The sequence below is a fragment of the Perca flavescens genome, chromosome 4, assembly GCF_004354835.1.
Source record: "Perca flavescens isolate YP-PL-M2 chromosome 4, PFLA_1.0, whole genome shotgun sequence".
Classification (NCBI taxonomy): domain Eukaryota; kingdom Metazoa; phylum Chordata; class Actinopteri; order Perciformes; family Percidae; genus Perca; species Perca flavescens.
This window is the reverse complement of record NC_041334.1, coordinates 27,912,572-27,940,004: the sequence shown is the minus strand read 5'-3', so window position 1 is coordinate 27,940,004 and position 27,433 is coordinate 27,912,572. Positions and strand designations below refer to the sequence as shown.

At 38.3% G+C, this 27,433-nt stretch overlaps 2 protein-coding genes across 8 annotated transcripts in view; both read right to left on the bottom strand.

Moving 5' to 3' along the window:
* Positions 1-18,875, bottom strand: part of elmo2 (engulfment and cell motility 2) — a 21,962-nt gene extending 3,087 nt beyond the window's left edge. The window contains exons 1-18 of one of the 6 annotated variants that reach the window (XM_028575129.1): positions 16,481-18,002; positions 16,270-16,392; positions 13,151-13,220; positions 12,746-12,843; positions 12,447-12,487; positions 11,733-11,805; positions 11,586-11,636; positions 9,355-9,524; positions 9,147-9,246; positions 8,237-8,388; positions 7,220-7,298; positions 4,865-4,900; positions 4,441-4,491; positions 2,829-2,951; positions 1,390-1,509; positions 1,148-1,252; positions 952-1,060; positions 639-775 (exon numbers count right to left, since the gene is read on the bottom strand). In XM_028575129.1, the coding sequence (XP_028430930.1) occupies positions 639-775; positions 952-1,060; positions 1,148-1,252; positions 1,390-1,509; positions 2,829-2,951; positions 4,441-4,491; positions 4,865-4,900; positions 7,220-7,298; positions 8,237-8,388; positions 9,147-9,246; positions 9,355-9,524; positions 11,586-11,636; positions 11,733-11,805; positions 12,447-12,487; positions 12,746-12,823 (1,425 nt within the window). In that variant the 5' untranslated portion in view covers positions 12,824-12,843; positions 13,151-13,220; positions 16,270-16,392; positions 16,481-18,002. Of the gene's footprint in view, positions 1-638; positions 776-951; positions 1,061-1,147; positions 1,253-1,389; positions 1,510-2,828; positions 2,952-4,440; positions 4,492-4,864; positions 4,901-7,219; positions 7,299-8,236; positions 8,389-9,146; positions 9,247-9,354; positions 9,525-11,585; positions 11,637-11,732; positions 11,806-12,446; positions 12,488-12,745; positions 12,844-13,150; positions 13,221-16,269; positions 16,393-16,480; positions 18,003-18,559 lie in introns of those variants that run through there. The other 5 variants (XM_028575128.1, XM_028575133.1, XM_028575130.1 and 2 more) reach the window with 5 other exon arrangements.
* Positions 18,876-19,740: 865 nt separating this feature from the next.
* The window catches only part of arfgap1 (ADP-ribosylation factor GTPase activating protein 1), a 12,914-nt gene continuing 5,221 nt past the window's right edge, over positions 19,741-27,433 (bottom strand). Inside the window, exons 9-13 of one of the 2 annotated variants that reach the window (XM_028575161.1) lie at positions 27,322-27,354; positions 26,157-26,213; positions 24,719-24,778; positions 24,105-24,160; positions 19,741-23,994 (exon numbers count right to left, since the gene is read on the bottom strand). In XM_028575161.1, coding sequence (XP_028430962.1) covers positions 23,655-23,994; positions 24,105-24,160; positions 24,719-24,778; positions 26,157-26,213; positions 27,322-27,354 — 546 coding nt within the window. In that variant the 3' untranslated portion in view covers positions 19,741-23,654. The remainder of the gene's footprint in view (positions 23,995-24,104; positions 24,161-24,718; positions 24,779-26,156; positions 26,214-27,321; positions 27,355-27,433) is intronic. The other variant, XM_028575162.1, reaches the window with a different exon arrangement.

The following is a 27,433-nucleotide window of genomic DNA, read 5'->3' as shown; positions in this document are numbered from 1 at the left end:
TGTGATGGGCATATTAGGAAAACTCATGAGTTGGCAGATCTAACGTTTTCAGATCTACCTTAATTGGTTTTTAGTGAACTGTGAACATTGTTCAAGTTGTAATTCATAGAAACATTATTTTCCCATTCAGAAACTCATTCTGCTGACAGACTTTTACCCATCGAAAGGCATTAATATTTCAAATTCTATGTCCTAGATGGTCCCAGGTCTATTTAACAATAGATCCCTTCTCCTTTTAAATAAATGTCTGTACTAAGTACTCTGAATCAAAATAGACAGCATTAAGAATATAATTGTCAGGTATTATTTAAATCAAAAACCTTTCAACTGTCTGCTTCAGTGTGCTGAATACAGCAGCCACCGTAGTTTTGCATCTGTATTTACAAGTAGAGAGGATTTTATTCTATGAAAATTTCAGTTCTACAAAGTTTTAACACACACACACACACACACACACACACACACGCACACACACACACACACACACACACACACACACACACACACACACATATATATATTTATCTGTGAGGTATGGGGAAGGAGGCAAGGACACAAAGAAAGTTGGGTATATACTGTATTTATATATGTTTAAATATGAATGTGTTATAGACTGTGAGAGCGCTTTAATCTATGACCTTATTGAAGTCCTCAGCTGTGGCCCTCATCTCCTTCCAGGTTTTATTAAGTAGCTGGATGCAGACACAGAAGAACTCCTCCCATGCCCGGTCATGAGTGAAGAACATAGGATGGTAGTCGTTGCAGCCCTCATTAGCTACACAAAAGAAAATATATTAGAAAGAAGAAATAGTAAATTAGTAGGAGAGGCATTTTCCTCTCTCATTTACACTATCCTGGGCTGACGTAATGAGACATTTTAAGATTGTGGATTAACAAAAGGTACAACAGCTTGTGTCAAATACTAATAATAAAGTCTACTACTCTACTCACGCAATTCTCCAACCTGGAGGATCTCGCACAACATTCGAGTGAGTTCGATGGCACAGCGGCCAAAGGGACATTCGTGCTTGTCCTCGCGGCTGCTGTTCTCCAGGACAATCTGTCCCAAGTGAGAAGACATGTTAGATGTGGCTGACTGTTCCACCTCTGTAAGATGAGCAAAGTCATGTCTGAGGCCAAAACTAACCCTGATGTAGGTGTCCTGGTGAACTTTGGCGAGGTACAGCATGTTGTCCAAAGCCAGCATTCCCGGAGGAGTCTGGGTGAAGTCCATGGCTGGATTCACATGGTTCTGCATTTGAAACAGAAATACCGTGAGCCAGGAGACAATAAAGCAGTTTAATAAACTGTTTTTTTTTTTTTTAAATCTATTCATACAGCTCATTTTACAAATAGTATAGGGGAAATAGATCTGTAGTGAAGACTCACAGTGAATCCCAGCATTTTATAGTCCTTGGAGTACATGGCCTTTCTCTTTTCTGTACCGGTGGGGTCATTTTCTCCATCAAAAGCAATCCTTCGCAGCTCAAAAATGATGTCTCTCTGAGCCTGAACCACAGCAAGACAACATGTTATCAGCATATCAGCATAAAAAGTGACACTTTTAACATTATAGCAGCAAAATAATGACTTTTGACTATTTTTTGGAATATGAATTTGGAGGAAAAATAGATCCGAAATTGTGTTCCCATCCGTGGAACTTTTACACAGTGCACTTTGTGCTTCTACACTGTAAAGAAGCACTGATGAATACAAGCAGGAAAATGTTAATTATTTGGCATTCATTGCCTTTATTGATAGGACCGATTAAGTCAGGAAATTGGGAGAGAGAGCAGGATGACACGCAGGAAGGGCCTAAGTCACAACCAAACCCGCGGCTGCTGCGGTAGGGACTGAGCCTCTCAACCAGGTGAGCTAATCAGGCGCTGCCCGAAAATGTAAATTTTGTATTCCCTTTTTATTGCCCCGTTACTTTTAAAGCATCTAAATCTAAAGGACGCAGATCACCATTCAATTATTAATTAATTTTGTTCATTTTAACATACTATAGATGATTTCTGAAATCCGTTTACATCTCAAAGGCATTTTTTTTTTTATTTCACTTATCATGTGGGAGAATGTTTTAACACATTATATGGCATTATTGAAATACATGATCCAAAGACCGGCCGAACAGAAAATTCATTATCTAATTATTTACATAGACAGTATATAATGGACCAATAGAACCCGTTGCTCTGGACGGAGACCAGTGAAGGCTATTAGAAGCACTTTTCCGGTGATGGCCAGCTTTACTGCGCAGCCTCCAACTGAGAGAATGTGACGTGAGCAACGTGTCTGAAAGTTGTAAGTCTTCTGGTAGCTGTGCCAAGAGAAATCTCAATCATTCCCAATCTTACAGATACGGAGAGTGTAGGTGGATGTAAGGAGATAACATGGGCACAGGCTAATTATTGCTAACTAACATGCTAGTTAACATTAGTAATTAAACCTAAACAGCTCATGTAAGTCGAAACTGCCTGCGAGCTTCTCCTGTACTATACGGTAATTCCTCTACTATGCGACAGTAAGTCACTTGGTTATGACACAATCGTTAGCTTATTTTTACAAAAACGTCTGCTACGGAGCCATAACGTGAGGTACAAGGTAATGGAGCCTTTTATACATTGTCGTGTTTCTTAGGAACTAAACAACGGACAAATAGAGTCTTTAAACGCTTCAGATGTAAAGTTATTCGCAGTCAAGTGACGTAAAAAAAAAAATGGCGGTCAGCGGAATGCTAACAGGAGGTGATGGCCAGTTAGCAACAAAATGGCGCCATAGATGGCTCGAGTTCTGAAGCGAAGCTTACCCCCTTGATTATTTACCTGGTCGTTGGGATCCATTTTGGTCATCATTCGTTCTTCCAAAAGGTTGAAGGTCAACACCTGCAGCACATACAGCTGATGTGCCATTTCTGCTTTGATTGGTCGATTTCCTCTGATAACATGCTGGAAAAGAAGAGCACTAAGATAACACCAAAGCCTCTACTTCAGCTATAATTTGTGCACAGACACACAGTCATGTCAAGTCACACAGCACAAATCACATCTAAAAGCCTAATACATTGTTCTCCTCCACTAATGGGGAAACTAAAGGTTGTCTGTAACGTTTGGAAAATAACCTTAAGACTCAAGACAGAACGCTGATAATGCTAATCATCTTTATGGACTGATTACACTCAATGCATAATGCATTATGACAAAGAAAATGATGCACACTGAGAGTCCAACAGGTCTCATTAACAGTGCACAGATTGGCAGGTTTTGGGTCCACCAGAGCACACAATGCTGGAGCTGCTTCAGGATGTTTCCAGAGAGAAGGAGTGCAGCGTCTTTCTCACTGACATTGCAGCCAGTTCAGTCACTCACTTCCACAAGAGTCTGTGCCAAAAGGAATCATTTTCAGAGCAGATTTTCTTCCACTTCACGGACTTGCCATATCACATTTGTTGGTACTGTGCCACAGCTCTCCAAGTGAGTGAATGTTTACCTTTTCTGAACTGGTGCTCCCTGGGAGGAAACTTCCAGCCCCCCAACGACCACCAAACCCCAGCATAGAATAGTCTCAAAGAAGAATTAACAGAATTTTTATTTTTTTATTTTAAGAATCTAAGCGCACAGCGTGAAGCGCCTGTCGCAGGTGCGTTTAGGGCGTGTACAAATCCACTTTTGCTAGTTCAACGGCGGAAAAAAGGGTCCGTGCGCCAGGCGATTTTTATGTACGTGAGATATATGTGTTTGTTGTGTTATGGTTGTCTATCAGAGTGTCATCACCCATTCCCTTTAAAAGCCAGGTGCGTGTGTACCTTGGCGCATTGCTATTATGATGGCAGATTTGCTAAGCAGGAAGGAGAGATTTTCAGAAGAGCAGATCATATATGATCATAATACTAGTTCACATTGTAATATTTTTTATTTTTTTATCTTTTGCATGTTTGTGTGCTGCTGCGTCCCTGTGTGTGTGTAACAAGCGTAGTGTGCACGCACGCTCTGTGTACGAGCCTAGGCGCTTTTAAAATAACAATGAAATGCTGCATTATTGACTTTAGACCAGGTTTTTGTTGGTCAATGGCGCTATCACTTTCCGCTGCCTCAAGATAGCAATATGCCAAGAATGCACCTGAACACACCTCCCTGTAAGACCAGCACGCCCATGGGCGCACAGATGGGCGCATGTACATTTGCTATTTAAACAACACAGGCGCTGGACGGGAAATTAACTGCGTCGGTGCAAGATAGGGCCCAGAAAGTTTCCAATGTTTTAATAGCAACTAGTTTCAAACACAATCTCTGAGAACTGCTCAAATCCTACATTCACACCTAGATATTTTGCAACCGTCTGAAAGATAAATAGCCAGTGAAGCAGAGCGTGAACTCTGATGTACAGCTGTAATAGCCAGAAATACCTTCAGACTTTCATTTCAGACTTCATACTCACGTTAAGGATGATGGAACGCAGGTGTTTCTGAGCCAAAGTGCTTGCCATTTCCTGAGGGTAAAGAGAGACATTATTCCAAACCACAGGGCAGATGAGGAAGATGCTTTAATATACAGCAAAGCAGTTCCCAGCAGTTACTTTACTCAAGTCTACCTACATTACATGGGAATTTTACTACTGAAATGCAGCAACACTCTGAAGCTACATTTCCATCACTGGTTTGAACCATTTGCCCTTCACACTTTCTGTATAACATGACATCTTCAATCTGTCAACACAGTCTGTCTGCTGCAGCAGCAAGCTATGGTTCTATCTTAATTTGCATGGTTTATGCAGTGGCTTTCCATGGCACAGAGAGAGATAGGAAGAAGAAAGACAGGCGTGAAGAGGACAAAATGAGATGCTGTGGAATGTGTCTACTCACAGTAAGGTGCTGCTCCAGCGGGTTAGTATACTCCTCCTACAGGTTGAAGGGAGGGAGGAGGGACGTGGGTGTAACAGTGATGGGAACAAAGAGCGCCCACACATGGACAATGAGATACAGGGATACATCGCAGACACAGCATGCAAGAAATAATAACATAAACAACATGTCAAATAAGAACGTCAAATAGTCACAACATAACTGTTTAAAAAAAAAAAAAAATTCACATGGCCTACATGCAGTAACACGCCCACGCATTTATGGGTTTATGCAACTAGTTGTGAAAGGATCTCACAAACCTAAGAGCTGTATAATTAGATCAATCCATGGAGGAAAAAGGTGATCTTTAAACCACCATTTATGCACGAAAATCACTGTGGTGTCCTGGTAGCTACCATAGTGGAGATATTTATCATGTAACCTAACTCCATTCTGATGTTCTTAAAATGTATTAATGTTACTAATCAGTTCAACAGTGCCAGCCACATACAGTATGTACTGTATGACCCTCTGCTGTATTTATCTCAAAAGAACTGACTCAGTTCGCCCTCCAGTGGTCAACAGCAGCAGCTGGAGATAAATGCACGTTCAAGGACAACTGTCTGGGCATAGTGTGCGTCATTTGGCCCTCATTCAACTCACAATAAAAATAGGGCAAGTGAGCATTGTTGAGGACTCTGGATTTAACGGCTTAAAAATACGTATATATATATATATATATATATATATATATATAGTCTCAATTTTCCCAATATTCAATGTAAAGTGGTGATTTACAATTAGGCTACTGAAGATAACACATCTTTCACGGTCAGTCAACGGCGTGTTTATCTTCAGCACAAATCAGTGACATCTCATCAGTGACATCTCAACATGTCACCACCTTGTCCACTTCATGTCGTTATTTTGTTATATTTAGCCAGATTCAAGTGATTACCAAAAACATTCTGACTAATTATCAAAATAAGGAACCTCCAACATGAGCAGCATGAAATCTGATATTCAAAAGGCAAAGACAGATTGGAGAGATCTTGCCAAGAAAAAAAAGATGTCTGCCGTAAGTTTATAACAATGAAAATAAATCTTATCAGTTAGTTGTAAAGGTATGGTATTTAAATTATACTGCATGGCACTTATTAGACTGCTACAAGCTACAGTATTTGTTTGTGTTTTACTTGTTTTATTTATATGAGATTTTATTGCGCTGTAGGATGTAATTAGCATGTTTCTACCATTTCATTTTTTTTATTTTCCTCCAATTTTATTCCTGAGATATAATGTTTTCGGTTTAGTATAGAACTTCTTTTTAAAAAGAACAAGGCTTAAAAGCGTTTACATAAGTGACACATACAAATCAAATATCAACATGGAGAACCGTAATTATAAACGACACATGGGGGACAAGTGACAATGTATGAATCAGGATGAAACGCTGCAGTATGCTAGTGCACTGTGTGAGCTGGGACAGAAGTTATCATCGCAGGGTGAGCGGAGCACAGACAAATGAGACATCAGCGACATACTGGACAGACATTCAAAGAAGCACTCGCTCCTTTAGTCTTTGTACTTTGGTACAAAGTATCTTTGGTTGCGCTACAAAGATATTTCAGAATTAGAACGCATCGGTTTGGGAAGTTTCTGTCTGACTCTGTTAAATCAAACAGAACTTAATAGTCACATTTTAGTATATTTGGATGTTATATGAATAATTTTTCATGCCACATTTGTTAAATCTTGCCCACGCTGCTAATGCCAGGTTAGATCTCATCATCATCTCAGTGGATTTTTCACACTCTACTCTCCATCATAAGTACATTGTCAACTAGGTGTACCACTGGCTGGCAAAGAGTCCAAAATAAGTGCTTTTCGCTAAATTTAGCAAACAAATCAATCCTTAATTACTGCATTCTGCTCAGATCCTATCCAAGCTCTTTGTCTATTTGGCACAAACTGTCTTTTCCAGCTGGTCTACCTCGCTGAGCTATTCTGAAATAACTGCAGCATAACAAATGTGCAACCTTCAAAGGAAAGCGAGTACTATTTTGAGTGAGTGTGTTATTATAGCGATGACTGTCAGACAGAATCATGACAGCTGGCAGACAGACGTCTAACTAATGTGATTAGTTTAAATAACCGACTACTGCAAACATTAGCAGCCAGGGTGGGGCAATACCTGCATCTCTCTAACACCAAAAACATGTCACTATTTTGAATAAATGTCAGTCTATTATGTATGGGTGGCTTTTCTTAGAGCGTAATGTGAGGATGGAACATGGTTAGTATTCTAGCTATGTCTATCTATTATGCATATTCAGTCCTTTTTAGCACATTGTGCTTTGAGCTTTGGGCACTGACCTGCCGTCTGTCCTCTGGTGCCTTCAGGAAAAGAGCGTTGATGAGAGCGATGGCGTAGGTTTGGATCTCCTGGTTTGACCTGACGGAATATCAAGCACGTAACAACCAGTTAGAAGCATCGTGCTCCACAAATGTCCATACATAGTTTAAACTACAGGCTAACAACTATGCTACGTAACAACTCATCTTACTTTTAACGCTATCGGTACTAATACTTGGGATGGGTGCAGGATTTTTAGAAGCCCCTCTTTCACACAAACAGCTTTGAATAATGGTATGTTATTCTTCATTTTGTTAAACCAGCAGTAAAACAGTATCTTGGAAATTTTAAAAGTCTTTGGCAATATCTTTATTACCATAAAAAGACCAAAACCAACAATGAATGGATCCTACTAACAATTATCGCCTAATAAAGCTTTTTCCTTTGAGCCATAGAGTTCCTTGGCACAAACTATTACAAAACACATCTAAGAGTCACAGTGTTGCAGTGTGACACAGTTAACATGGGTATGTTATTTTTAGCAATCCCACATACACCATCTTGCTTCTGTAAATATACCAAATGTGTATTAATCTGCTGCTGAAAGTAGTCCCTGACATGTGCAGTATTTGCTTTTGATTGAGTCATGTTTGTTTAAAACTTACAGTGCCCAGCTGTTTTAAAAAATGATGTACATAAAGTGTATATGTGATCGGTTTACATCTTCAATAAGAACCAATGAGCTCGGGGCTGAGAGCCACAAACAGGATGGACAAGTATTGAGCGACAGACTAACGCATTGTTGGGTTTTGTTGTTTTCATGTACAATAAGAAAAATATAGAATAACACCAGCCGTGGTGTTTGATTGAGGTCATCTAAGCATCCTGAACTCACCCTTTAAATAGTGCCACAAGCTAAATATCGTGGCAATTTCTTTTTAAATTTTATGTCCTAAGTTACCCCACACTGCTACATTCACTCATCTGCCCCCCAATATCAGAGTGCGGGACGCCCCTGTGCGTGTGTGTGTGCTCACACTTGCAGGTGTCCGATGAGCTGTCCAACGGTGATCTCCTGTGCCACTCGATGGTAGAGGCTGTGGCTGTTGAGGACCATACTCTCGAGAATGGCTAGAGAACGCTGCAGGATGGACACGTCCACCATCGGCTGGTTCACATAGCCTGCAATCTGAGTGAGAACAGAGGAGAAGACCAAGCAACATGAAGATGACTCTGAATCTTTAACAGCATCAACTGTGTGTGTTTCTGAGTCAATTCAACAAGAGCTTGTAATCCGTAAAAGATTAAAATCACCAAAAGTAGAGTTCCCTCTCCTTATGAAAACGTAAATCTATCTGTATAGAAAACTAAATCGGGCACCCGGATAGCTCAGTTGGTAGAGCGGGCACCTATATATAGAGGTTTACTCCTCGACGCAGCGGGCCCGCGTTTGACTCCGACCTGCGGCTCTTTGCTGCATGTCATTCCCCCTCGCTCTACCCTTTCATTACTTCAGCTGTCCTGTCAATAAAGGCCTAAAAATGGCCAAAAAGTAATCTTAAAAAAAGTATGTGTATTTCCTTTAAAAAAACTTTGTAAAGTGTCTTTGAGTGTTAAAAAAGTGCTAAATAAATAAAATGCATTATTATTATTATTATCCTTAAGAGTTTAAGTTTTCCCCGAGTGACTGTCAAGGCCACAAAGTTTTCGGAAGAAAACCAGTCACATTCTGTAAGGAGCTTGAAATAATGTGAGGAGTTGCTAGGCAACGGCACCCACTCATTTCATGCATGTAGGAAGAAAGGTTGGCAAAGTCATTAAATAAAAGCATATGCATAAAAAGGAATAAAAAAAGACCGACCATGACATTTTAAATAGTGTAGATTTGTCCAGTGGGCTCTGTGAAACTAATGTCGGATGAATTGCTCATTTGCTGGAGGAAGGTACCTGTTTGATGAAAGAGAGGGAGATAAGGTCCCAGGAAACAATGCCATGATCCATTAGCTCCAGAAAAGCAGTGAGAGTGAAGGCCAGCATTTCACCAAAACTGAAGGAAGCAAAGAACAGTTAGTCATATCATCTGATCAGGTCTGACTACCAAGAACGTATATATATATATATATATATAAGTAAAAATATGACAATTTGTGCTCACTGGGTGCCACTCTCAACAAGACGTGCCAGCGTCCCAATGCCCTCCATGTTGATGAACTCCGCGGCAAAGGTTGGGTCTGCGGACAGCTTGGCGAGCTCTTTCAGAGCCTCCAGGCGAGCGTCGATACCGTGGGACTGGATCCTTTCCAAAAGTTGACGAGCAGCACGAGCCTGTCAGACACACGAAAGAACATCACTTTTATGATAAGTTTACTTCATCCACCCATACAGACCTACGTAAAAGTACTTGTTGTTGTATTTGTACATTCTGTTGGTTTCACGTATTTGAACACTGATGCATTGTCTCCATATATACTTTCAGTGCTAAATAACTATAAGTTCTAGCTGTTTAAATATTATATACGGTTTTATATGTTGCCAATCAACATGGAGTGCCAGAAGTAAACTTTGTTTCAGTATTTTTGCATTTCAAGGGAACTTTTACCTGTGTTGAATTCATTTGATGAGACTACACTCTATGAAAAGCAGTATGTAATGACAGGTGGGTGTCACTACAGCTTCAGCTCAACATAGTTAACGAAGCCCCTATGATATAAATTGTACCTGCCTTTGTCTGAAATATTGTTTTGTGTTTAGATGACTACAAAGGCTAGAAAGCAAATAAAACATTAAGGGATCTATTGATGGGAATTTACTGTAGGCACAGAGCATGAAAGATGACAGAGCATGAAAGATGATTGGCTGCAATATATATCAAGGGTTAAAGGACTTATGTCTCAGCAGGATCTGGAAAAACTTGTCCATGCTTTTATCTTCAGTAGACTTGACTACTGTAACGGTGTCTTTACAGGTCTCCCTAAAAAATCAGACAACTGCAGCTGATTCAAAACGCTGCTGCTCGAGTCCTCACTAAGACCAAGAAAGTGGATCACATAGGTTCAGTACTGAAGTCTCTACACTGGCTTCCAGTGCCTCAAAGAATTGATTTCAAAATACTTCTACTGGTTTATAAATCACTAAACGGTTTAGGGCCAAAATACATTTCTGATCTGTTACTACATTATGACCCACCCAGACCTCTCAGGTGGTCTGGGACAGGTCTACTTGTTGTCCCAAGAGTCAGAACTAAACAGGGGGAAGCAGCGTTCAGTTTTTATGCTCCACATATCTGGAACAAACTCCCAGAAACCTGTAGGTCCGCTGCAACTCTCAGTTCTTTTAAATCTAAGCTAAAGACCTATCTTTTTGATGTTGCTTTTCTTTAAATAATCTATTTTATTAACTTTAATTTCTTATACTGCACTGTAACTTTTATTCTTATACTGCACTATCAATTTTATTCTTGTCTTTTAATGTTTTTAATTTGTTTATTATTGTTTTTTAATTGTTTTCTAACTGCTCTTTAATGTTTTATGTAAAGCACTTTGAATTGCCCTGTTGCTGAAATGTGCTATATAAATAAAGCTGCCTTGCCTTGCCTTGCCTTGCATGTTGGTCTCATTTGTAGTCGTAATACAGCAAATTATATTTTGGACAAGCAAAAAAAAGGATTCTAAAAGGGTTGTTGAAGCATTTCAATGAGCATTAGAGGTAGCGTTACATGGACGTAGGAAAACTAAGACCTGTTTAAAATGATTTAAGACCTAGAACACAAAGCTTTAGCAAATTTAAGACTTTTTAAGGCCGTAAAATTTGATATTTAAATTTTAGACTTTTATTTATATTTTTCAAGACCCTGCGGAAACCCTGTATAAACAAACTACTTTGAATATGATAGGTCAAAGTTAACCAGGAGGTCGGCCATGAAAAAGACCCAAGTTGTAATTAATTTAAATGATTCCTTAAACAACAGCCTAGTGCACAGTGCATTGGGTGGCACTTTGTTTTGTGTGTTGTGGTGGTGGAGGCGTAAGGTGCACCCACAGTGCATTTTGCATTTGGAGAAAGAGTGCAATTAGGAAGATATATTATCATACATTATGTATAGATAAAGGGTGTTGGAGGCTGGCATCCACCATGGCAAATCACATCAACCCCTTTCATTCTTTTCAAAACAGTACACAAAAAGTTTGCCTGCACAGAAGTAGAGTTTGGTGATGTTCATATTTTAAGACCTTTTCAAGTCACTACACAATAAGAATTAGAAAATTGAGCGAGGAGCCAAAATACACACCATTTCCTAGCTAACTGTATCTCATTTTAAGGAAAATTACAATTTCAAAATGTCCTAATAAAGACACAACTGAACAGAAATGAACAAAAGTGACTCACAGGGGAAATGGCTAATCGAAGGATGGTCCCGTTCTTGATTTCACCACGGCTCTATAAGATAACAAAGGAAGAATTTTACTACACGTTCAACACCAATTTACAATGCCATCGCAACACAAGCTTAGAAAAAAAAAGAGTGAAGCTCACCTGCTCAGTAATATAAAGCTGAGGGCCATCAGCATAACGCAGAGCAAACTGCTCAGATCCTGATAAAGACCAGCTGAGGATGAGGACAGAGAGAAGAGGACTGTTAAGAAGTCAAATTCATCAGTAAAGTGTTAGATACCGACTAAAGAAGCAGTGGGACATAAAGTAAACTTTTTTGTTTTAGTGCAGTATACTTTTGTATGCATGAACAAAAGGTTGTTGAAAGTTTCTCCCTCCAGCTGATGTATTAACACGGCTGTCAAAACTGAGAGAGTGGAGGAGAATTATTCAGTGGGTGTTAACAGTGAAGTGCAAACAATCCTCAGTTTAAAATGTAAAAGGGAAAAGGGAGGCAGTGGGTAGATACAGCCAAAAGGTGGATGGGTGAGATAAAATATGCAATATTCATCGCTAAAGTTCACGACAAAGCACAAAGACAACAGTGAAGCACAAGCAGACGTGAGATAAAAGAAAGAAATAATGGGTAAGAATGGTTATGCAAGGTTTCAACGGTCAGATCTTATCTCAGTGTGCAAACCACTGGAATGCTGTGATACAACTGGTGTCTACACAACTGCAACTGCATTTGTTTTAGTCTCACATCATAGACGTTATCAAATGTTGCCACTTTTCAATCAATTGGTAATTAAACAGAAAATCAGGAGCCATGAAATTCATCAGGAAACTATTCAAATGTGTGGGAGTAACGCTTACCCATCACATACTTCCCGTATAATTGACGACAAAGGTCTTTTCTGCAAACAGAAAAAAAAACATTGCAGACATACAAAAAGACAACTATTACAACAATGGCAGCTTATGTTAAGAGCGCCAAATAAAAGAGATCTTAGTATTACTCATGCCTTTCACATTCAGAACAAATTAAAGCACGATTTCCCCCTTCAATAATGACATTACTTTCTAAAGGTTAAGAAACTAACAGCTAACAGAAGTTGAGTTATTAGAGGCAAACCGGAGATGTGTTTAATGTCACATTTTATGCAAATACAGACCTGGTCCATCTCTATAAGCTGAGCATTAGCACCAGGCCATTCAATAGCAACCTTCACGATGTCGGCTGGGGGCGGCATGGCTGTCTTATTGCAGCACCCTACAGAAGAAGAAAGAAATTAGTTTTCTCTCAATACAACTTGACCTGTTGGACAGTATTTGACACCAGTTGTTAAAACACACTTTATATCACTTGAACACTGAATTAAAATGATAAATAATGAGTCATGTTTGACAACTCACCTATTCAGAATGTAAGACTAATTTCATTGTTGTAACTCAGTGCTTTTCTTATTCTGCACTCCTACAGAATGTCAAAATGTTTGGACTCTGGCCGAGTAAAACAAATTTTGGTTTTCAGTCTAATGATAACCTTCAGAATAATATGAACTGAAGGTATACATCACCTAATGGAGAAGTGTTGAGGGGGTCAATCCCTGTCACAGTTCTGCTGTATAAACCACTGAGTCAGCTCCCCTGGGAACACAGAAACCCACACAGCCAGTCAGTGCAAAAACCTTGCTTTCCTTAAAGCCCAAAAGATCAGTTTGCTCCATCTCTGCATTTTCTCTCATCTGAATCTGTCAGTGAACGGATCAATAAGCAGGACTGTTTTACAAGACCACCCACACACACTAGGCTTTGGGTTTCCTGTGCTTCGTTGCCCTTGACATGTTATTATTATTTACACCCTATTTGTGTTAAACCTTTCTTTACCAACTTTTGTCTGACATTTTCTCTCAATTGTCCAACCGAATTGGTTTTGTTCCAATCGCTGTGGCATCATGCACAGCTTTGAAGAAGACAAACTGGGTTTCTGTTGTTGTGAAATCAAAAACAAAGACACAACATAACTATTTTATGGTGGGACCTATCGTGTCTGACCTCTATATTATCGCCCAATTTCAGCTTATCACAGATACATATTTGTTGGCCGACAAGTAAAGACATTGCAGCACTGAAAGAAAGATATGTTTGAGGTAATTTGGAAATATCTTGCTCACAGTTCTTTAAAGGGTCCAATTGAAGGTATTCTGCTGTATCAGCTGAGATATTGTAATCAGGTTTTTCTAAACTCTCATAGTGTATATTGATATAGCTATAAACCTCAAAATCCCATCCCATTTTGCATTTGAGCAATGAATACATGAATTCAAAATCACATTATGTACAGCATGCCCCAAAAGCGGTGCAGAGATAACTACAACTTAGAACAAAATGGAATATAACGGTCAGGCTATCTGCTTCTCAAATTACATCTGAATGCTAACTCTCATGTGGATAACATATTTATACTAATTCAATTTTTACAACTTTTTAATGCACATTATTGCAAAAGCACACTATTATTTACCCAGAAACATGTCCTGCTTATTATAATAGCCACCTCACCTCACCTTTAGCACTTAATTTTACTGGTACACGGACGCTTATTAAACATGTTTCATTATTTGTTCTAAAATACAAGAGGAAGATGAACATAGTAGCGCTCTTTGGCAACCGAAAGAGATCTCTCTCCTTTTGGGAGCATGAAAAGCTGTCAGACAGACTCTGCTGGTGATTGAAAGGCAGTGGTAAAGATGAAAAGAGACACTGCTGTTCCCAGGGTGCTTTCAGGATACACATTGTACGACTTACAGCTGCTCAATTCAAAAAGAAATCGTAATCACCAAACTGCTACGGCTGAACTAACCTGATCCAACCTGCATCAACTACCGGCTTCCCAAGAGGTTTACCAGTATTACAGTACATCTCTAGCACTGCAGCACAGTCTTTCTGAGTTTGTCTGATTCTATAAATATCTTAACCTGTCAGTTTTTGACAACAATGGCTCTGACAGATGACACTGTCGTCCTTTGATCATTCATAAAATAAAGAATAATTTGTTCTAACATTTTGAAATAACAGACTCAGTTGTCAGTGCATCATTGCACTGCGGCTGCTGGCTCATGATGAAGAGATCTTAAAGTTGGAATACAAATTTAAGATGTAGCACGCCTGAGTCCTTTAATCTCAATCATTTTGGACAACAGTATAATCGCATTGCATTCTCCACATAATTTGTCACAAATTAGAGAGATTAACAGACTGAGATAGGGTGATGTATATGTGATTAACATGAACAACAAACTAAGTTGGATTCTGCAAATGAGTGAAGACTGCCAATTAAATTCAGATTCCAACCAGCCATCTGATGGAGTGACTGCACCGCCCCCACATCTCCAAGCTGACTGCCCATCACATCACCTAACATGTAATCTCTCAGCCTTTCTGTAAAAGTTTGTTCTTGTACTAAAAATCATGGAGAGAATGTTTTGCAAACGTTCTGGAGCTAATCCACATTTTTCAGCACTGACGTTTGGCTAAAGACTTGCAAAATGTTAAGCAGTGCTATAGCTATGTTATCTAGTTATTTTCCTGTGTGTCCAAATCATTGTGCAGCATGTAGGACTATACGTGTTTATGAACAATAACAATCACATTCTTTTATATTATGTGAATAATGATAAATAGTTGTTTGCCTAAAACACTACAAAAAGTGATTTGAATCCTCTATTAATTATTTGTCAAATAGTTGACAATGCAAGTGAAAATGACAGTTCAGGTTTAACTTTTGAACATTATCATGCAGTCAAATGTAATGAACAACGGTGGCTCCGATAGGGTTGGGCGATATGACAATATTGTCAAAACGATATGAAAATGTCTATTGTATATATTTTTCTATATCGTTTCTATGGCAATGTCGAATAACCAGTGGCCGAATAGCGCTAAGGCAATATTTAAGTCATTTGGACGACGCTTTACGTTACCTTTGCACTGTATGTTCCTTTTGCACAAAAGTTCTCAATAAAATGAGAAAATACTCTTATAGTCTTATATACTTTTCATTTGTCAGGTATTTAATTTACACAGGAGTATACAAAAGTAGGCTTTAACATGTGGTTATTTCATAAAGACTATTTATTTGTTAAATTTACCAAAACCTGCTATATTGTGATATGTATCGTTATCAAGATATGGAATGACCTATATTGGGATAGAAGATTTTGGCCACATCGCCCAGCCCTAGCTCTGATACATAATAATATATGGGATGTTGTTCCAATTAATACGTCATCCATTTACATACAGATTGGCCTTTTACTCAAAGCTGCAGTCCCAACAAGACCCTCTGATTTAGTTGTATACATATCAGATCACTGTCTACCAAAGATACTAATAAATAATTTGATTCTTCAGCATAGTCTGGAGATGATTTATGTGAGAAGTTTATGTGAAACATGGCTAAACCGTTAAATTAAATCTCCCAAACGGACTTCCCTCATGCCCATGTTGCCCATGTCAACAAGGTGGGGCTCAATCTATTAGGCTATATTTACCTTTTTAACCTCCAAATTTGATATAAAATTCTACTTATTTGAGGCTCTTGAATGAAAACTATGAATTATTTTATGAAACACACTCAGAGAATGTTGTTACTCATTCTGATGAGATTTTAATTATTGCTGATTCCAATATTCACCTGAAGCGTTGATCCTCTATGATGTAGGCTAAAGCCTTTTCTAGCATTTCTTGAAACTTTTGGTGTGACTCAGTTTGTAGAGGCGAATCCACTCGCTGCAAGTTTCTGCTCCGATTGTCTCTCCTGTCAAATCCGTGCTGTCAAATCACTTTCTTATCAAACTTGAAGCGACACTAGCCTGTCTTTGTAATGTTGGTGCTGATGTATTTACCTCTCGCCACATTGGTCAGTCAACTTTGACTGTACTTGGGGAGTGATTGCCTGTGGCCCTGGCTCCTTTCACTGCAGCGACACAAACTGTCAAAAATTGTACCAGTTACTTAAACGCAGTCCTTTCTAGTCTTATGGATTCAGTTGCACTTCTTTCAACTAAAACAATTCTGTCAAAGAGGTCTACACCGTTGTTTAATGATGAAACACGTATCCTTAAGCAGACATGCAGGAGATTGCAACGCAAATGGTGTAAATCATACGGTTAGTTTTCTATCTCTTATGGCACGATGGTTTATTAAATTTTAGGTATGCTAAAGCAGTCTGTTTCTCTTGCTTAATCAATATCAATGCCATAATCCTTGATTTGTTTTTGACACTGTAGCCAAAGTTATCCAAAAACAGCCGCCTGTTGCTCACCCTTGATTTTTCCATTTTTTTCTTCAGACAAATAAATGAAATTAAATACAAACTTAGTTTCCTCATCCCCAGTTACTTCTGCAGAATATGCAGTGCAATAAGCATATGTTCAATCCCAGATACTTTCTGTTCTTACAAACTTTGAGACTATCTTGGCCGTCTTGGGACCTCTCTCTCTCTCTCTCTCTCTCTCTGTGCCCTATTCCTAATGTTTTGGATCTGGATCTTTGTCCTCCAATAGATTCAGCTTCTTCTCTTGTCTCTCTCTCCTTTGTGTGCATGTTGTACTTGTATCTTTCTTCCTCTGTGTGAATGGTGTGCTTGAGCTTTGCCTCTTGTGTGTTTGTGTAGTATGTCCTCTTTCGGTTGTGTGGGTCACCACAAACAATGAGGATCTAAGGACAGAGATTGTCATATCCTGTACAGATTGTAAAGCCCCTTTAGGAAAATGGTGATATTGGGCTATAGCTGCTATTTAAGTAATAAAGTGAGAAAGCATGCAAAGAGCCCTTGAACATTTATTCTTATTAGTTATACCTATGCTTTTCCTGCTAGGACTTTTTGGGTTGGTCAGCGAAGGACAGAACAGAGAGGCATGCTGATGGCAACTACAAAGTGTATGTATTGTCATTGTAACAACACAGGGTTGCAAAACGAAATTAAGTCGTAGTCCTTTTATGCTACACAAGAAAAACAAAAACAGTTGTGCATTCCTGTAGTGATGGGAACTGTTTTCTATCCTTAATAACGTTACTGCTGTTTCCTTTACTGGCTGCGTTAGATATGACTGTGTACTGGGCTGCTCTAGGCCTACTGACTGGGAGGTTATAACAGAGACCACTTAGCAACACATTTCGCTGCACGCGCTGCAGTGGTAGCATAGCAACAACACCGAAGGATCTCATGCCTGAAAAGAAATACCACCCTGCGGTCTGAGCTTCGATCCAAAAGACTTTTCTTCTTCTTTCTGTCCCCCAACAGCTACTTTTCACTGCGACCCGGATATTTCGGACTCCATTCTACTATTCTTATAATGTGGTTAGGGGCTTCTGTTCTGTCTAGGCTGCTTCAAATAAAAGATAACGTAGCCTGCGAAGCGCCTAACTTTTAAGATAGCTAGTTAACGTTAGCTCGTTGGTCATGCGTAGTGGCGTCTCCTCTGGTCATGCGATGCCTAGTACGAGATGACTGCTCCGTTAAGTGAAGAAAAAAACAGCTTCTACAATTTTCCTTCATCAATTATCTTTTTATTCTCATAAAAAAGATAATTAAATTAAGGCAAATGTGACTGCTACAGTCTTTTGGCATTAAAACGCGATAACGGTCACCCGCTTGCATGTTAGGAGACGGACCGTTTGCTGGCATCATCTGTTAGCTATCGTCTCACAGACGTTTGAAGTCTGGTATTATTGCCGTCAATACACGCTTCTTGTATTATAAACTTATACAAAGGTGTCAGGCCTAACTAATAGGTGATCGATCAGGCTGGGCTGCAGCTACGGTAACCACAGGGAACTCACACACTGATGCAGCAACGGCTGCGATTTGCCACCTTGTGATATTTAGCGAAATCAATCACAAGTTCGGTATATTCAACAGCGGTAACGTTCCCACCTCTCGGTATTCTCTGTGTGGAAGTAACAGTTAACAGCAAACTCACTCGCTATTACAGTCAGTACCAGGGTTATTCTTCAAAAGGCGGCCAATGTTATTCAGTCACGCAGCCAGTCTCTGCCTGCTCCTCCATTGCAGTCATGATGGAGCCTGTCTCTGGGCGGCTGTTCAGATGATGGTCCTGATGCTTTCTGGCTCTACTTTGAAACTGCTGTATAATTTTACTGAAGACTTCTTCGCTGCTAATGTCGATGCTCAGTGTTACTCACCCTGTGACTGGGCCATTGATGATGCTCTCTCTCTCTCTCTCTCTCTCTCCAGTGAAATACTTTTGGAAAGGAGACATAAATCCACGCCTTGTAGGCGGGACACAATGTAAATGTCACCGTCTGCTAATGAGGCAGGCTCTTCATCTAATTTCATGCACACTCAAACTGTTTCTGTATGTAACGTTAGGCCTATTTGACTTATGTAGGTGCAGTATTCTTTGACAGAGTTAGTAAGTCTCGAGATGAGACATCCTACCATAGAAATAAAATGGATTCTAGACAGGATGTCGGTATCCATGTAGCCTATTATAAAAAAAAAAAAAAAAAACATTTTTCTAATTCAATTTTTCTTTTCTTCCAAAGTGGTTTGTACCTTTCAAGCCCAAACCAGGAAAACCTAAAGCTGAGAATATCATTAAATAAGATGATAAGATGAGGTCCATATGTTTTTTAGATCTTTGCATCTTTGCTCAATATTTAAATTCCAAAAATGCAAACATTTTTGAGTTATGAAAAAGGATTTCACAGATGCAGGTTACGAACAAAAATAGTCAAACTACGCATCCATTCACATCTTATCGGTTTGTTGTGGTGATACCAGCAGTAGCTATCGTTCGAGACCATTACTATTTCTTCTTTTATTACTATTTTTTTTTAAATTGTGAAAGGAAAATAATGGCTATTCTTTTTAATTTCAAACAAATTTTTAGAATGACTTTTTTTTCCCACGGTCACTACAATTTTGTGGCAATCACAAAGGCCATAGTTTTAGTTTTCATCAAATATGTATCTTTATCTCTCTTAAAGTTCTATCAGGAAGCAATGCAATTCATATACATTTTGGAAAAAAAAACACTGTATGGTTGGAGAGCACCCACATTAAACACAATGCATATTGTAGCATCGTGCACCCACTTGCTTAAGGTTCTTTGTTGAATGACGATACATGATTCGAGTATGAGATGTTGACATGATTATATTTGCAGTGTTTATTCCTAAGCACAGAAGAACTGCAATTATCGGTTGATACTTCCTTGTCGGAACAATATCAGCAATTTTCTCATTTATTGGAGAAGGAAATATTGACCACCAACATATGGCGCATCTCTAAATATTTCTTAAGAAGCTTATGTAAAGAAATTACCATTTGCAACACTAGCCCATCATTTAACAACTTATCTCTTTAACCCCTTTCCTTTACATTTTTATAATGCTGAAGACATTAATCAATACAACAATGCTGTGTATCAAATTTCTTTCCCGAATAGGATCGACAAATGACTAAATTCTGCACCATACAGGCAGCAAATGGCATTCACAGCACAATACATTTTTATTAAACACAGAAACCATGTGTACAAGGAAAATATCCAAAGCCTCAACCAAGTAGGTAACACTGGCTCACCTCATGAGATGACTGCTGGTGAAATTTGTAGGGGGCAAGCAGACAACTGCACTTAAATTCACTGAGGAAACAACTTTTGAAACAGCTGAACGTATTTAGCTCCACGTTACATCTCATGCATAACATCAAAAATAGTATTTCTGACAACAGTTTCACGAACAAACACAGACATACCTCAAATTTTTCGACAGGCACAGACACTGAGTCAAACTGCTGCTCTGGAAAGTGAAAGTTTGGAAATACGTTGGGTTTTAAAAAAAAAAAAAAAAGCATCACCTTATATCAAGACCTATTGGATGCATTTCAGTCAATTACACATTCTGCAGTTTATCCGTGAATCAAATTGTACCAGTATACCCCAACATTCACCAATAAAAAAAAGTTATGGTATATCAGCACTAAGCTCTTTTACATAAGTAGCTGTTCAAATATTTGCCTTTTTAAAAGGTGATGTATTACAGCACAAAGTCTTCCATTCATTTCCTGGCAGTGTATATGTTTTATGTCATGCCATCATAAAATAAAAAATAAATGACATAAAGCTTAAGTAACATAGGGAATGCTGAGGGTAACAATATATATTGGATGGTGATTTACTGACATGTACACCTCACTGTATCAGAGACACACGAGCAAACTGACATCAGTATCAACAGAAAGCAATCACAGCAGTTTAAGGTTTTTAAACACATGACCATACATGAACACATGACTGCAGAGGTTCAGGGACACAAATGTTCCAGGAGTGATTTCTTTTCTTCTTTTCCATCATTGCATTGTCACTGAGAATACACCAATGCTGTTGACCCATCTTTGTTGCTTTGCTTTAACACACTTCCTTCAGCAAAGACAAAATGAGAAACAGCAAAACAATGCTGATAGGTTCAGAACAAAAGCAGGATCACTACTGAAAACCGTAAACTGAAGACTTTTTAGAGGTAGGAAATGGCCACGGAATAAAGTTCCCAGGACTTAGCAGTCACACGTTAAAACCTGTGATAATAAAATATTATTTTTACCAATCGTGGAGGCCAAATGAGTACTGCCTCTAGATGTACAGCAACATGTTAAAACACCCTAATAACAAACAATCCAGCAGCTTTATTGCACTGGTAGACTGCTCTATAAGCAGTTTATTATAAACTACAGGCCAATGATCAGATACCAAGCTTCAAAGAATCAGGTGCAAACCAAGGGTGTTTATAAGTCTTCTGATGTTAGTCATTAACTTTATCTTCTGTTGTAAAAATGTTAAGCAAATGTAGACAAATCAAACCCAGACCTGGAGTTGGTATTTAACTTGAGTTTAGTTGGAGTGGTTTGCATCATCACATGAAGACTTCTGCGGGTTATTACATGTAAAGGCAAACAAAACTTTACAGTCATTTACAGTATAACGTTGCAGCACCTTATGTTATAAGGAATTAAAGGCCACATAGGGAAGTTGGGTTCAGCAAAATTTGGCTAGTTCGAAACCCAGACAGTTCGTTTGAATTTTAGGATTATCAGAGGCTTGTAAAATACCTATTTCACACCAATTACATTCCCACTCGTTAAAACAACAAGCTTTTCATGATACATTTGCATCTACGATGAACAATTCGAGTTCAGCTGCCATTTCATCTGACTGAGCGATGCACTGGGTTTATTCAATTAATTTACAACAAGTGTTTGAGAGCTATGAGCCTCATTAACATTACTTCACAATTTAGATGTTGATACAAGTGTGAAGGGATCTGTGACACCAAATCCTCACAATACATAATGACCAAGGTGCTGCAATGACACAGATGTGGAGAAAGGATCACACACACTTGCTTCACACAGGGTGAATTTTACAATGACCTGTCAGTTTACTGTCAAATTATTTAAAAATACCAAATGTTGCATCTTGAAAATAAAATTGCAAAATGATGGATTAAACAATTGCTGATGTCCAACAAGTGGCTTTCATAAGGAGACATTATTCAGTTTCTGAGCATCAGCTGGATTTATAAGACAATGAGTGAATAAAGTCTTTCCTGACTGTGTGAACTCTAATTTGAATGTTTCAATTCAAATAGTATCAGCCAGCTTCAAGGTCAGAAAAAGAAAAAAAATAGATAGCATATTAAAATAAATACCCCTTCTCTCCACCAGTAGTTCAAAACTATTGGCAGGTACATTTTATTGTAATTTAATAATTCAAAATTAGATTTTGCAATTGATTTCTGGCATATTTTTGCTAGACAGATTAATTAAAGCAGTAAAGTAAAAAACAATGTGATAACTTGCTTCATGTCACAGTATAAAGTAACATTACTTGAGGAGTTGCATAACAAAACAAACACTAAAATGATATTGGGGATGTGCTTCAAAGAATATTTTTACTTTGCAATGAATGTTTGAATGGGAGTCGCAGCCAGGTCTTAAAATCAGAGTAAAATCAAACATTGCATCAACAAAGCAAAATATATTTTAACAGCTCACTGATGCTAAATTTATTACATCAATTATGAGGAAAAGCTAACTTTTAAGTCAGCATGCACTAATGTGATACAATAAATGTATTTACCCTAAGACAACTTAAGGCTTAAATAATTAAAAAAGGGGCAATTATTGATAAACTATTTGTTTAGGAGACAACCAAATTAAACTTTTAAGCATCCTGTCCCATTTTCTGGTCTTGATAATAGGACAATATATCTGCTTTCAAACCCATTGACTATTTGCACATTTTAAACAAACAAAAATACTATAGAGGTAATTTAGCTCTAACTCATTACACATTAATTTCATTTACATTTGACATTTCCTCGCAGATTTGACTAGTGATAGCCAATTTGTTACAGTGTTTATTTGTTCCTTTGATTTGATATACCACTTTGTGACTACAGAATCTAATTCTATCAAAAATGCTTTTCAAATGTATTTTTACAAGAACAAAATGCGCAAAAGGTCCAGGGGCAGAGGAAATCACTTTGATTGAACAAACAGAAAATCATCTCATTAGTGTTTAGTCAATCGTACTGTATTTACAAGGATTTATATTTACAATGTCAGATTTTCTCTGTCATGCATTGTTTCTTTATGTGGTGAATTGGGACCCAAAATCATTTAACCCATACAGTATAAACACCGACTTATTCACTATTAAGGGTATAACACTTGGGGAGCACAGGCAGAAAGTCATGACCATATCTACACTGATTCTTTCTTAATTCCTTGTGATGAAGGTAATTTACAGTAAAATACATGGCTGCAAGTCAGTATAGTTGTACATTTTAAGAATATTCCTTTGATAATGAGCTCGATTTAACGCTAGGCTTCATTTATTGTTTGTTGGGTTCATAATAAATATATTTTGAATGGATTGACAGGAATTACGCTGAGGCAGCTCTTTCCCTAAAAGTGCCAGTGAGATGAACAGAGAGAGAAATGAAGGCCAGAGTGGGAAAAATGTGAGGAGTTGTATAGTTGTGAGGTCCCTACCAGTCTGCATTATCCCAGGTTTCCTCAGCAGGTTTTGTGGGACTCTTCTTTGTCTTACCATCTGCGTTCTCCCAGTTGTTGTCCCAGGCTTCCCAGCTCTCCTCTGTGCTGCGTTTGTTATTGGACGCTGCTTCGGAGCCCCAATTGTCCCAACTGTCAGAGCTCTTCTTTGCAGAATTGTCTGCGATGGTCCAGCTGTCACTGCTGGGAGATTTCTTGGCCTTTAAGGAGTTGTTGCTGCCAAAGGTTTCCCAGAAGTCCTTTGCAACAGGCTGGCTTGAGCTGCCCTGATATCCCTCAGAGGCATCCATGTTCTGGTAGCTCTCTCCAGCAGACCTGAACACAGTCAAAACATGCTTTAATAGTTTGTGTTGCGTCGCATTAAATTACACAGTGCAAAATATTTTTCTGGGAGATTTAAAATTGGATGAAGTCGTTATTATTACCCATCCTCCGGTTTTCCCGAGAAGAGATTAGTCAATTTTGAACCAGCTCCCTGAACCTAAAGAACAGAGAACGCTAAAGCTAAAGTCTTTTATGCAGTTGATACTTCAAGTGTTAAAACATTTTGTAAGAAACAAATCCCTAATGCATAGTACTACCACATAGTACTAATCAAATTCCAAATTAAAAACTAACGGTGGTAGAAGTGATAACTGAAGGAATCTAAACACCATAAACAATCAATATTTGTTACACAAATAAATAGATCGCTGAATTTCTAGTTTTAGCAACAGTTAGAGGAAGTTAGAATAAAACTGCAAACAGAGGTTGGTTTTCTAACAACTTGACATCAGAAAGGTTGACCACCAAGTACTCACCACCAGATTTAAATGGCAGCAAGAAAAACAAGAGATGACAACAAATTAGAATTGGTCAAACATTCATTCATCACTGCAAAACCAGTCTCCTTTGAGGCTTGTGATGTTTAGGGCCGGGGCTTAACCTCTATGAGAGGCTTAGGTACTGAGTTCTAAGTGTTGGATCGGAGCTGCAGTTACTGGCTCAGGAGACTGGGTTTGCATGCGTTTACAGTGTGGCAGAGGTCTGCCCATCCTACCTTGTTTGCCAGCCCAGTGATGCCGACTGCCATTTCATCTAGCAATTTGCCATCTTTGACCTGAATGAGCCAAATTAATATTAAAAACTAATAACAATATCCACGCACATGTCTGTCTAACTTGCATGTAATACACGGCAGTGCTTTTTGATTGTGAGAAAGGTGATTTGTGTTTTGTTAAGGGCACTGATAATCAACATGAGAAAGCAATAGCATTTTGCTTGAGTCTAACGAAAGGTTATTGCTCTCAAGAGAAAATAGCTCCTAGTTAAGCAGCCACAAATGGAAGATTGTTAGAAAAGCACATACTATTGATACCTTACATCACCAATGCCAACTGTACATTAGAAAACAAAACCATTTAGTTTAATACTAGTTTTGAGTCATTTGCCTTTCCACTTTCCATTAATCAAACCTAAAGAGTAAGCCAATATACAGCAGGGTGAAAGTAGATGTTTAAATTAAAAAGTAAATTTTATCTTCCTGTATCTTGATTGATGAACATTAGCATGTTTTCTTATCGCTACGCAGGAATCATTTGATCTCAGTAACAGACAAACTCAGGAGCTGCTCACTTGACAGTAAAAGAGTTAGAGCAGTTATGTGGAAACAACTCACCATGACCTCAGGGATGATGACATATTCAGATACAAAGCTCAGACACAATTAATCTGCAAAGCCATTGAGCAATTATTTGACAATTGAAGAGCTCCAGATTGTGTCACTTTATGTTTAACAAACTCAACAAGGCAGTGCCGGTCTGCCGTAAGGACCAAGACTGGGGCATTTTATCTTCTGCAATTGATCAGTGAAGCTTGACCTACATTTTGTAAATTGAAGCCAAATTAGACATTTTTAATTGTTATCTCACCAGATGAATAGGGAAATTAATTTGGATAAAATCTTTTATTTTACCCATTTATGTCGTTAAATGTGGAGGTGGGTGTGGCCCAGTTTTTAAGCTGAATTGGAGCATTTTATTAAAAATAGCATTGATATTACAATTACATTTGATGCCAATGAATATGCTTTGTATATTTAAGTGTAAAGAAGGCTCATGTAACTGGCACTGGTGAATTGGCATTTAAAAATCACATAACATGTTTATAAGACATAAATGACCTCTGTGATACTTTGAAGCTAAAAACTAAACATGTTTAAATGCACTTTTAAGCCTTGTCCAGTGACGGTGTACAAAGTTCACACTGACTCAGATCCGCTCCCAAAATAAACAGTTCACAGCTGTATGCTTCTGCAAATCAAATTTTTTTGCATCCTTGAAACCGCAGCTTTTGTTGTTTAATGTAAGCTGGCATAAAGCAGATAAAACTGGCACAGACAAGCAGTGTAGAAAATAGCACATTCACATCTGAAGCTGTTTTGTCTCTAAAGCACTATATCCCACCACCAAAGTAACAACTTCAAACATCAATGTTACCTTTTCTTGGGTGGGTTTGATAACATTCTCATTTAATGTCTGTCCTAACTCTGTGGCCTAGTTGGAAGTCAGAGGGGAGAATTCACTTGAATGAAACACAGTTTAACATTCACAGTAGAGCAAGACACTGAGCTGCTTGTTCTGCAGTTGCATGGCGTTCTGATCATGCCCATTCACAATGACACTGAACAAGCACTAGAGGGTGTAATGGTTACAAAATAACTTGGATCATCAGTATAGAGTAAACTCTGTTGCCTCAAACTCTCTTTTGAGGCAATTTTTCTTCTGTGTAGGTTAGTGAAACACTAGAAGCTGTAATGTCAGATACTAAAACACAGCATCTTTGCTTTTTTTACTCTGCCTGCTAAATTCTGCAGATTAACATGCTGCACAATAGGATTTATAATTTGTCCTTAGGATTTATTCTTGTTGAGCAGCCAATACCTATAAACCAAAAAAACCTACCAAATGTTGCTATGCATTGCTTTCATTTAATGACAAACTTAATTGTTTTTACATACCATTACACTTCTACAGCAGTTAGCACAAAAACTGTCATGCATGAATGGATAACCCATTATCAATGGATGTGAGTGAACAGATCATGGAACATTTCTATATTAGGGGTAGGAATTGAAGGCAATCCCAATCCAACAATACAGTTAACTGTCTTTCACAGGTTATCCATAAACTTAAAGTATAGACACCAAAAAAAAACAAAAAAAACAGTATATCCAAGCAGAAGCACAAGAAGGTGGCAGTCACCATTTTGCTAAATGTTTGATAAACGGTGGAGAGAAAAAAAACTGACAGTAAAACTGACAAAAATAAAGAAAATGGATAAAGATAATCTTTAAAAAAAAAAGAAGAAGAAAAAAAATACATGATGCAGAAAAGCGCCATGCACCTATTATCTGCTTTACCGGTTCTGGGGGTGCTTTATAGCCCTTTAACTACATCCAAAGAAGGCAAAGAGATATTAAAGTAGTAACACAGTTATTGCAGCTTGGAAGTTTACATTATATGGTAAGAGATTTACCAAGCAAAATGGCACACATTTTGTGAATACTAATTCCCTTAGGTAAGAGGGTACTACTCAATGAAACAGAAAGGGACAGAGGAAAGTAGTACTGGTAACAGGTTACCCATGACTATATCATCTTACCTTCAAGGTTGCTTGGTTTGCCAGTTTAGATGTCTGTATGAAGGAAAGAAGATAAAAATAGGATATGAATATATATATATGAATTAGCTTTATTTTTTTTTATGAAGGATGC